General features: G+C 64.3%; 1 protein-coding gene across 1 annotated transcript; it reads right to left on the bottom strand.

Annotated features, from left to right (window-relative positions):
- Window positions 1-421: 421 nt before the first annotated feature.
- On the bottom strand, window positions 422-10,965 carry AIRE (autoimmune regulator). Its single transcript, XM_068969488.1, has 15 exons — window positions 10,765-10,965; window positions 10,393-10,698; window positions 9,770-9,944; window positions 9,370-9,525; window positions 8,916-8,990; window positions 8,252-8,365; window positions 7,319-7,461; window positions 7,074-7,154; window positions 6,087-6,202; window positions 5,004-5,106; window positions 4,300-4,479; window positions 3,427-3,548; window positions 3,157-3,292; window positions 1,530-1,598; window positions 422-502 (listed from the first exon to the last, which is right to left on the bottom strand). The coding sequence occupies exons 1-15, from the start codon at window positions 10,963-10,965 to the stop codon at window positions 422-424; spliced, it is 2,058 nt and encodes a 685-aa protein (XP_068825589.1).
- Window positions 10,966-11,216: the final 251 nt, after the last annotated feature.

Here is an 11,216-nt window from a genome sequence, read left to right as displayed (position 1 = left end):
GAGGTTGCGGGGGGCAGGCAGAGGTGGGCAGAGCCAGACCAGTGGGGCAGGGGCTGTGCCGGGGGCTCCCGCAGAGGTGGAGCAGAGGGACTCCTGCACCCAGCGGCATTCTGGCACCCTCTTTTCCATACAGCCAGCTCAGTCTGCACGATGGGCACCAGAAACAAACCCTCCAAAACAAACACACTGCACTGGAAGTCATGTCAAGCACACAGAAGTGACTTTACTTTCAGACAGGGTGCTGATCAGCCGAGTGTTGATGCCATGTGGAACATCTCAGATCCTGGCCCTAACCTTCCCCTCGATCCCTTTCAGAGCTGGTGGTTGCAAGTGTGAAGTCTGCTCTGCCAGAGTCCACAGGTGTCCCCCCTCTCCTTCTCATGCTGCCTGCAGCCCAGTCTGGGTCAGCCCAGCATCCAGATCAGGAGGGGAAGGTGGGTGCCTCGGCCAGTGGGCGGGACATGCTCTGGATGGCCCACTGCAGGATGCCGTCAAAGGAGTGCTGCAGAAACAGAGAGCGGGCTCAGGGCCCGGCTGGAGCCTCAGCGGGCAGGTGTGCCTGCCTGGCCCACAGCCCGTCCCGCCCTGGCCTTCAGGGCCACCTGAGTCATCAACATCCAACCCAGCCATCCTACTCAGAGGACGTTGAGGCCTGAGGCCCCACCGTACACGTCCACTCCTCTGAGCATCCCTTAAGCCTGGGCATGGCCACCACAGCTGTTCAGCTCCTCGTGGCTTCTTCCCAGGTGACCGGCAGAGCCAGCTCCTTCCCTCCCTCCGCTCAGCTCTTTGCAGGACCTCCCTGGTGCTCCTGCAGGACCTCCCTGGTGCTCCAGCAGGACTGGAGGAGCCTCGGGAATGCCCAATATTCCAACAGAACAAGGTGATCTGCTCCAGAAGGGCCTGTGCATCTGCCCCCTATGTTTTCATATATCAGCGCCTCGGGTCACCCCAGCCTCCTGGGGCCCTGGGCTCTCTAAAGACACCTGTAGTGTCTGGGACCTGCCCGTGCCCAGCCCATCACATAAGGCAGGGACTCCATGGTCAGCTGGGATCCCCAAGTGCCAAACCAGGGTCCTGAGGAGGACACAGGCTGGCCAGCTGAGGCCTGGAGGTGGCTAGAGAAATTTGATCTTTCCTAAAAGCCACCTTTTCTTCCCAGTTATTCTAGCTGCTCATCATCAGGTGGAGAAGCCTGCATTGAGAGCAGTGAGTGAGGGATCTGCAGAGTCCAGAGTGCCCAGCCCCCACCCACACCTGGGGAAAGTCTCAGCCTCCACGTCAGGCTTCAGCGGCCCTGGTGCCAGATTCTGCACCACCAGCCTTTCAGGGTCCCGAGCCTGGGACCTCCAGTAAGGCTGGGAAGCGGGCAGCTCGGGGCCCCCTCCGGCTTGTTTGTGCATGGAGAGGCCAGCACCATCTGGCAATGGGGGCCCGTGGAATGCCATGGGCCCAGAACAGGGGTGCTGACTGCTTCAGAGGCGAGAAAGGGGAGGAGGGGAGGAGGAGGGGGCTGGGTGACACGTTACCTCACTCAGGAGGGACTCCAGGTCGTCCCTGTGCAGAACCGGCTCATGACCAGCAGAATCGTCCCCCACCTGGATGCCAGAAAGATAGGAGGTCAACCCAACTTCCACACCCCTGCTGGGGTCATCACCACAGAAACAGGACTCTCTACAGAGGGGGCAGGGCTGGGGGCAGTGGTCAGGCCAGGGCAGCGCGTGCTGTGTACTTCTCCAGGTGGGACCCTGGGAACTGAATTCTAATATCCAGCTCCTGGGGGCAGGGCAGAGATGGAGTGGGCATGAGTGAGGTGGGGGCTGCCCCCCCAGGGCCCTGCCACCCCTCTGAAGTGGCTGCCCAAGGCCCCGGGGGCCCGCCTGCCTCCACAGCTCTGGGGGAAGGAGCAGCTGGCAGGATTCCTGTCACCAATGAGAATCCTGAGGCCCAGAGGGGAAGGGTCTGATCCCAAGCCAGCCCTTCAGTGACCAACAGTCACGCATTCCCTGCCCTGCTCCTGGGCGAGGGGCCAGAGCAGGAGATGAGGCACACTCCCCCATCACAGGTTAGGAGGGGGACAGGCCATACTAAGTGGAACCATAAGACAATGCCCGTTTTGCAGCTGCAAACAGCCACTTGTTCTGGCCCCTGAAGGGGCCACCAGCCTGGTGTGGCTCAGCATGGACAGCAGACGGCTGGGGGTGAGGTGAGACTTCCAGAAGGAACGGGGCACCAGCAGGCGGGGGCCCTCTGTGCCCAGTGTCCCAGAGCCCCGTCACCCACAGAGTGTAAGGAGGGAAGAGATGGAGGCAGGGCTGGGAGGTGGGATGGACCATGGATAGGGGTAGGACATCACCACCCGGGGCCCCCCAAGGATTCTTCCGGGGCAGGGATGGGGTTAGGAAGTCCCTGCTGGGGGCTAGAGGCTTCTGATCAGGAAAAACTTGTGGTGGTGGTGGTGTTGGGGTGGGGGTGGGGGGTCCCCAGGTTCTGAAAGAGCCCTGGGAAGTAAGGTTCAATGAGGCTAGAGTTACTCCTCCCAAGGTCCCGGGGTCCCAGGCTGCTGGAGGACTGTGGCGATGACACGGGGGCGGGGGGAGTCACATTGCCCACCTGTGTGTGCCTGCTTGCTCATTCCTGGCTGGGAGCCTCCTTCCTGCTCTCCCTGCCCCACCCCCACCCCAGGATGGCGCTCCTGGTACAGGGCACTCGTGGGGTCGAGGGGTCAGGGATGGGCTCAGGGAAGCTGGGGGTCGGGTGCTGGGGGTTAGGGGAGCCCTGAGCCTGGGTTAATCGTGAGCCAGGCCTGCAACCAACCAGTGACTTCATAGCCACTGTTGCTCAGGAGGGTTTCCTTTTTTTAAAAAAAGTATTTATTTGGCTGTGCTAGGTCTTAATTTCCACATCCAGTCCCCTGACCAGGGATGGAGCTCTGGCCCCTGCCTTGGAAGCACAGCGTCTTAGCCACTGGACCACCAGGGAAGTCCCAGAAGGGTTTCCTTTTTAGGTAGATTTAAGTTAAGCAGGAATCGATTTAAACAAAAATATCATCCATACATAACCGTCAGGCGGTTTGGTGCTCACTGCCAAACTGTCCCCCGGGCCTCCCCTGGCGATGTGCCCACCACCCCCAGCCCCCGGCGTCTCTCCCCTCACCTGCGCCCCGGGGCCGACCGCGCCGGCGGTGAGCTTGGGGGTCGCGGAAGCCGGGCGGGCGGGGCTCGCGGCGGGCGCCCCCTCCCCAGGGGCCGGGGCGGCGTCTCCGGAGCAGGCTCTGCAGCGCAGGGCGGCCCTGGCGAGGGGAGGAGAGGCTTCGGGCTGCCCGGCTGGGGCCAGGCTGGGAGCGCCCTCTGGGGACCCAGGTCTCGCAGAGCCTTGGTGGGGGATGCCGGTCCTCCCCCTCCCCATCCCGAGCCCCGCACTCACCCGGGCCGAGCGGCGCCGCCGGGGAAGTGGCAGCGCCAGTGGAAGGCGGCCGCGCAGTGCGAGCACCGCAGCGCATCCGCGCCGTCCCCGCACACCCCGCAGCGCGCGCCGGGCACCGGGCCCTGTGGACCGACAGACCACGGCGGGGTGACCGAGGACCCGGGCGAGGCAGGGGTGGGGTAGGCGGGGTGGGGAAGTGGCGGTGGCCTGAGCGTCTCGTGTTCAGGACCGCCGGGACCCCGCCGAGGCTGAACGGCTGGGAGGGGCGCACGGGGTGGCGGAGCGGGTCCGAAGTTTCGGGATCCAGACCAGGAGAGGTCAAGGGCACCCCAGCACCTCTGGGCTGCAGCTTGGAGAAACCAGGTGCCCCATCTCCATCCTCCTTGGTGGGCCCAGGCCCCCTCCAGGGCTGGTCAAGAGGTCCCCGGAGGCCCGGCTCCAGAGGATGCAGGAGGGACTGGGAGACCTGGGACTACCAGGCCCCAGGTTCCAGGTAGACTGCGAACTACCTGCTTCATTGTTCTGCCCTGGTGGGGCGCAGGGGTGGGGCGCGGTGGGGGATGGCGCTTGGTTTCAAGAGCAAGGAGAGAATGGTCGCCCCGGCTGGAATCCCTCCAGGAACCCCCTTCCCCCCACCCTCTCCCAAGAACCCCCACCTTGTTCTGGGTGATCTCACAGCCCCCACAGCCTCTGCACCTCCCTTCAGCCTCTTCCCACCTGCCCTCCCAGTGGCCCGCCTGGCTGCTCCTGAAAGCGCCACACCCACCCATCTGACTCCTACCTCCTTACCCCTGCTTGCCCATCACTGTCCTATTTCAGGTTCGCCTGGCTGCCCCAGGGGGCCCTGGGCTCCCTGACCCCAGCACCCCTCACCTGCTGCCCCTCAGGGCCCACGCACAGTAGAGGGCGCAGGGCAGAGGGGTCAGGCACCGGCAGGGGAGCTGCAGAGGGCGGGGCCAGCAGGTGCTTGTAGGTGACAGCAGCGTCCGTCCCAGGGGGCAGCTCCCTGGGCAGTGCCCTCACCTCTTCCCCTGACCTCAGACCCAGGAAGGCCTGGAAGCAGAGGGTCAGCTCTCAGAGGGGCTGCAGGGGGCTTGCCTAGAACCACCCTGGGGTTCATGAGCATGGGGAGCCTGGGGCCCACACTGGGTGGGAAAAGTTGAGGCACGGTTCCGGGGTCTATGGCCCCTGGCCCTCTCCCAACCAGAAGGCACTGCCCTGTGACCCTCGGAGGCTGTAAGAGTAAACACTCTGGGGCGCGTGTCATGTCCTTCATGCCTTTGTGGCGACAGAACGCTTACACCGTTTTGGAGAATGTTATCTGTGATCGAGGTGTGTCCCCTGTGTGGGCTGGCAGCTGAGGGCCCAGAATCAGTGTATTGAGAAACCAGTCCTCATAAGGGCCACTTCCCAATGGGCTGCACCCCCGTGGCCCCACAGGAAGGAGAAAGTCGGACTGATGGGGCCAGGCCAGGGTAGGGGGGCTTGGCTTTATGGCTGGGGCAGGTCCAACCCACAAGAGTGGCTGGGAGGCAGGGAGTAAGTAGACAGAGGGGCCAGGAATGGTCTGGGCATACCGGGGTCTCGGCGGGCAGCTCCTGGGGCCGGGGCTGCTCTGCCCGAGGCAGGTCCCGCTGGGCTGTTGTCCCCTGGACGCAGCTGGAGCACCTCCAGGTCCCGCTGACCGGCCAGGGACATGCAGGGCAGGACAGAGGGGACAGTAGATTCCCATACTGGCAGCGCGGGGGAGGCCTGACAGCTCCTCCAGGTCACCCACCCTCATGGTCCCCAGAGGGGGAACCCAGGCCCAGCAGGAAAGTGGGTGGAGACCAGGGCAAGGGCCCGCCCACTCGTCAGCAGGAAGGCCCGGGGGGGCCAGGATCGCTGGCCCTGGTGGCCTTCACCAGCATGGCACGTCCCCTGAGTGCTTCTCGTATGAGCCCCGAGAATTCCTGACACCTGGGAACCAGCAGTGGCCTTTGCCTGTGTTTGGCTCCCATGGACCCTGCTTTGCAGGCGGGACCTCCGAGGCTGGCGTAGTTGCACTCTTGGGACTCTCCCCCAATTCCCTGGGGGGACGGTGCCCAGCAGAAAGGGAGCCGGCCAGGGGCAGGAAGGAAGAGAATGGAAGGGCAGTGTTGAGCTGAGCCAAGGGATGACCCCAGCCAGAGATGTAACCTGGTCAAGGTCATGCGGTCAGTTGGGCAGGGCCGGGTGGAGAATGCCAACCCCATGCTCCTCCCCACAGAGCGGGCTGCCCTGACCTATGCGAGCTGGTGGCAGAGGGAAGCACTCTCCCTGTGGGCCACGACAGGGGGCCCTGCACCAGGCACAGGATGGGGAACCCCCTGGCCCTTGGGGAGCAGCTCTGTGGCCTCCGTACTTCCCAACCTGACTTAGAGTCAGATTCTGCCTAGGGCTCGAGTGAGGTCAGCTGCTCAGGGGAGCTGACCTCCTTGCCTTGGGTCTCTGGGCCCCATAGGCCAGGCTGGAGGGACAGCATGGCCACACAGGGAGGTGGGGTGGGAAGATCCCAGGCCCCAGAGCCACCACTCAGAGACCTGAACCAAGGCCCCTCCCAGGCTGGCCTCACCATCCACTGGTGGAGTGATGGGACTTCTGGGGGGGGAGTGGGGGGAGAAGGGGGGGCAGAGGCTCACCTGGGGATCTCGCTGAGCGGCGGGGTCAAGCAAGCCAGGTGGAAGGCACGGGGGCAGCCATCACAACAGAGCAGCTCCCCGCCGTCCCGGCAGGCCGCGCACTCGTCCTCATTCTTCTGACAAGAGACACGTGTGTCTGGAAGACCCAGGATGGGGCGGCCCTCCCAGAGACCCCCACCCACACAATAGTCCCCAGGGGCACCCAAGTCCCCTGGCCCACTCCCAACTGAAATCCTGCCCTGACTGCCTGCTCCCTGGGGTGCCCCACGACCCCACCATCTCTGGGACTCTAGCCCCCAGCACCCTCTCTTGGGAAGAAAGAACAGTCTTTAAGAAAGTCTGGCTTCCCATGGGTGCCTGGGCTCCAGGGCCCTGAGGCTGCAGGCCCATCCCCATGCAGCCCCTTCCTCACAGGGCAGTGGAGGGCAGGCCCAACCGTGTTCCCCTGGGCCCTGGGCACCCGCTGTCCCCTCCGCCTGAGGCTTGCTGGCACTCTTGGCTGGATGCGCCCACCGTGCCTCCTTGGGTGTCATCTCCTTCGGAAATCCCCCTCCCCTGCCCCGGGATGACAGGGCTGCGATGAACACACTGACCGTAGTAATGCCCCACCCCCGGGCCCCACCAGCCCCGGAGCTCCTGGGAGCAGGGACAGCACCGGGTGGAGGTGTCGGGTTCTAGAGCTGGTTCCACCTTGTTCAGAACCAGTGTGAGGAACCCAAGAGCTTCTATGGCTTCCAATAGGGGCCACCGTCCCATCTAAGGGCCCAACTACAAGCGCGGGACAGTGGGCACCTGGGCCCAGGAGGACTCACTTGCTCTGACTTATGTGACTTTTTACAGTTGTGTATTATCAGAAAATATATATATATATACTATTAAAATAAAGAACTCCACACTGAGAGCAGAAGTTTGGCTCTCATCCCCCAGTCCCTGGACGAGTGACAGAAACCACTGCCCCCTCAGATCCTGGAATGCTTTGGTCTCTACCTGGTGCAGGTGGGGCTCGCTGGGGAGGGCAGGAGGGGCTGGGGCCCTGTCCCGTGGGCCAGCCCTGGAGTCACCTCCACCCTGCGGGAAGATGTGGGCGGGTCAGCAACAGGACAGAGGAGGCAGGAGGGGCCGACCCCAGCCCCCAGCAGAGCTCCTGACCCAAGGTGACGCCACTGTCCCTCGAGTGCTGGGGGAGGGGACTGAAGGCCAGGCTTCCCCGGGGTGGTCCCTGCAGTGCTTACAGGCGCAGGGGCCTGGGTCCCCTTGGCTCGGACCAGGGTCTTCAGGCTGCTGCTGCGGGTCTTGTTCTTTCCCCCAGAGGGGTCTTCAAACTTGTTGGGCGTGTAAAACTCCCCCCCAACCTGGATGCACTTCTTGGAGCCACCTGGGGGGAGGTGGGGGAGCCTGGCAGGGAGGCTCTACAGTGTGCTGTTCCTCCCCCAACCCCACCCCCAGGCAGCTCTGGGGCCAGGGTCCTGGGCACAGGTAGGGTTCTCTGTTGGGGGAAGGAAGCGTGTCTCCCAAATTCACATCCACTTGGAACCTCAGAAGCAACCTTATTTGGAAGTCGGGTCTTTGCAGATGTTAAGCTGGGCTCACACTGGACCCTACGTCCAAGGATAGGGTTCTTCTGAGAAGAGAAGGCAGAGACACAGGGAGGAGGCAGAGGCTGGAGTGATGACACCACCAGCCGGGGCGCAGGGTTGGGGCGGCCCCTCCAGGAGCTGCAGGAGCTGGGAAGATCTGCCGTAGAGCCTTGTGAGGGGGCAAGTGTGGTCCTGTCTGTACGGCGGTTTTAGAGTTGCTTGAAGCCACCCCGTTTGTGGCGATTTGTCACAACAGCCCTAGGAATCTACTGCAAAGACCATCCCTGGAGCCTGGTGAGGCTGGAGCCTGCGTCAGCTCCCAGGGTCCCCGCGTGCCCCGCGGGTGCCCGGCACAGAGAGTGGGGGAAGGAGGCGATGCAGTGGTGTGTCACGCAGGGCGGGGGTCGCGCTCATCCCCCTTAGAGTCCAAGAGTCCCCCCCTGCCCAGACCGTCCCCTCCAGAGACAGCAGGCCCACTGGGGGAGCAGGGCATGCCGGCTGCCTTGCCCACGTCCCGGCTGCTCCAGAGCCTCCAGGGAGCTTCGTGGGGACATGGATGCGCTGGCAGCCTCTCCCAGTGCCGTCTACCTGACTCAAACACTTGCTGGATAAGGATCCCCTCCACGGCCCCGCGGGCTCCTGGGACGTCCCCAGAGGACACAGCCATAGCTCTCTGGACTGAAGTGGACATGGTCTGAATTCCTAGGAAAGTGAGCATCGAAGTGGGCGGTGGGGGGGGACAGTCATCAGTTGGGTGATGAGCCCTGAGAACAGGCAGTGGGGAGCTGAGGGGTCTGGGCAACAGAATCCTTCCTTCTTTCCACCCAGGGCAGGCCAGACTCAGACAGACAGACAGCCTGCCTGTCAGTGCAGAGATGGCCGTGATGTGTGTGTGTACATGTACGTGGTATGGCCTGGTGTATGGTGTGAGCTGGCTGAAGACAGCAGGCAGGAATGAACAGGGACCCTGGGACATGTCCCTGGACAGTGCTGGGAGGGGGAAGGGTCCCCAGGACCTGACCACAGGTTGGCACCAGCTGGCCCACAGGTTGGCACCAGCCGGCCATGGGAGGTCTCTAGGGTCCCAGGTTGTGTCCAGCCAAGGGACAAGGAGGATTCTCTGGAGGAAGCAGAGTCCAAGCTGGCCCTGATGGTCGGGGCATTCGGATGGGCACAGGTGGGGTGACCCCAGGCCAGCATGGTCCCAGCTCCCAGGATGGCCCCTGACCCCAGGACCTCGGGCCTGGCTCACCATTGCCCAGTGGGAGACGCTGTGGTTCTGCGTTGCTCTCAGGCTTCTTGGCGGGCTTGGCCTTGGTTTGGGAGCCTGTGTTGGCCGGGGAGAACCGACAGTCTGGCCCTCTTGCCTCTGCTAGGCCAAGGCTGGGGGGCAGGTGGGAGAGCGGCAGCAGGGGACTCCCAAACTCTGGTGGATCCCCTTGCTTTATCCAGCTCTGGTGTCCACATCAGGAGAAGGAAGAACACCCGTCTGCCTACCCAGGGGGCTCAGGAGGCAGCATGGACTGCCGGGCTCACCCAGGTGTCTGTGTCCCTGGAGGGACCTCTGCCAGGCTGGTCAAGTAGGAGGGACAGATGCTCTCGGAGCTGGTTGGGAGGGGGTGGTCAGGGAGCGGTACAGTCTGGGGGCAGGGTGTGTGGAACTCCCCAGGGGATCTGTGACCCCACCAGCTCCTCAAATGGGGTACCTGGACTGGAGGTGCCCCTTGGGGATGGGGCTGCTGGTGGGGCAGTCCGCGGTTCCTCGAGTGCCTTCCTCTTGGTGGGGGGCCTGGGCAGCAGCACAGTGGCCTTGGGACCAGCCGGGGGCCTCCTCCCCTTCCGGGACTGGCTGAGGTCCACATCTGCGGGGCACGTGCAGGGCCGAGGGCCGAGCTCAAGCCCAGAACTGACGCTTCGTTCAGGGAAGTGAGGCCTGCCCCTTGGTCTCTTAGAACCCAAGACGGTCTAGGCAACATCAGGGGCTCCCTAAACACCCCATCCCTTCCCTCTTACAGTCCAGTTGGGGCCCAGAAGCCGACTTCAGCTGCCCCAGCCCCTCTGAGGGAGGCTGAGCCGGCCAGGACCCCAGCCCTCGGTGCCCCCCACCTTTGGGGAAAGTGTCCAGGATAGACTGCAGCCGGACGTATCTCTCCAGGTTGTAGTCCTTGAAGAGAACCCTCCAGAAGTCCAGGATGGCGCCGGCGTCCTGGGTCAGGAGCCACGAGAGGAGCGCGTGGAAGGCCTGTGGACAGCCCTCCTTCTCCTTCAGGCGCAGGGTCTCCTGGAGCAAAGGTGGGAGTGGGAGCCCTGCCCTGCCGCGTCCAGGCCCCACTTCCTGCCACCTCCACTGCGGGTCGAGGGCGAATGCTGACCCCGAGGAGGCAGCTGTGTCCATCCCCTAGGCTTGGGCAGGTATGGGGATGGAGTGGGGGTGCTGGGATGACGTGGGGGCCAGCTGGGTTTCATCTTACGGGACTGTGCTCAGGGGGCGCAGTAACTTGCCCTGGAGACCACGCCCTCCGTTGGTGAGTGGGGCGTGGTCAGGCTGTGGCGTTAGGAGCTGGGATCCTTTGGCTCTGCGGCTCCGGGGAGCGGAGGGGTGTTGAGAGCGGACAGTGGGGCGGGGCGGGGGAGGTCCCTCTGGAACGCGTCTTCCGAGACCCTGCCCGCTCCAGGGACCGGCGTTGGGGCAAGTCTCCCGCGCGTAGCGGCTCTGGGTCGCGGCCCACCTGGAACTTGTCCTCGGGGACCACGTCGTGGTCGGCCAGCGCGTGCAGCAGCGGGAAGGCGCTGTCCACGGCCACCGCGATCTCCGTGCGATGCAGCCTCAGCAGGCGGCGCAGCGCCGCGTCCCCACCGGCCCGGGCCTCGCCCGCCATCGCGGGGTCCGGGGACGCGGCGCTGGGGGCCCCCTCTCCCCGCCTGGGGTCTCGGGGCCTCAGGGCGCCGCTGGCCTTGTGGGGTGTCCGGGCCGTGTCTGCCTCCTGGTGCTCGCACTCACTCCGCCTGCGCCGGGAACTCCTGGGCGGGCTCACCTGCTCGGGGAGAGGGAGCCCTGAGAGCTTCTCCGGCCTCCTCCTCGGGGCCAGAGTCTGTTATACCCGCGTCTCCTGAGAGAGAGCAAGGGCCGCTCCGCCAATCAGGGCCCAGGCAGCTTCCTCGGGGTCCAGAAACTTCCCCGTGACTGAGTTCCCCAAGGTCCCAGCCACCTGCCAGCGCCCTTGAACACCTCCGGCAGGCCGCTGACTTTTCTTTCCGTGGTCATCTAGACTCAATTTCCCAAACGTGGTTCCGGCCAGCATCCCACGGGACACTGTTCAAATAGGGGAAAGCAGTGCTGGGTGTCCTTCACGCAGCTGCTCTAGCAGCTGCCAGGGGCCAGCGCAGGAAGCCTCCAGGGAGCTGAGCCGGGGCAGGGAGTGGGCACTGCTGCCTCCGCAGCTGCTGCTCAGAATCCTTAGTCCGGGGCTGTAGGAAGGGTCCAATGAGGGGTGCCCTGGGATATGACTTAGTGTCTCAGTGGGTTCAGTGCTGGGCATCACCTGGAAGCTGG

This window comes from Capricornis sumatraensis, chromosome 1, assembly GCF_032405125.1.
Source record: "Capricornis sumatraensis isolate serow.1 chromosome 1, serow.2, whole genome shotgun sequence".
In the NCBI taxonomy this organism is placed as follows: domain Eukaryota; kingdom Metazoa; phylum Chordata; class Mammalia; order Artiodactyla; family Bovidae; genus Capricornis; species Capricornis sumatraensis.
This window is presented reverse-complemented; position numbering and strand designations above follow the sequence as displayed.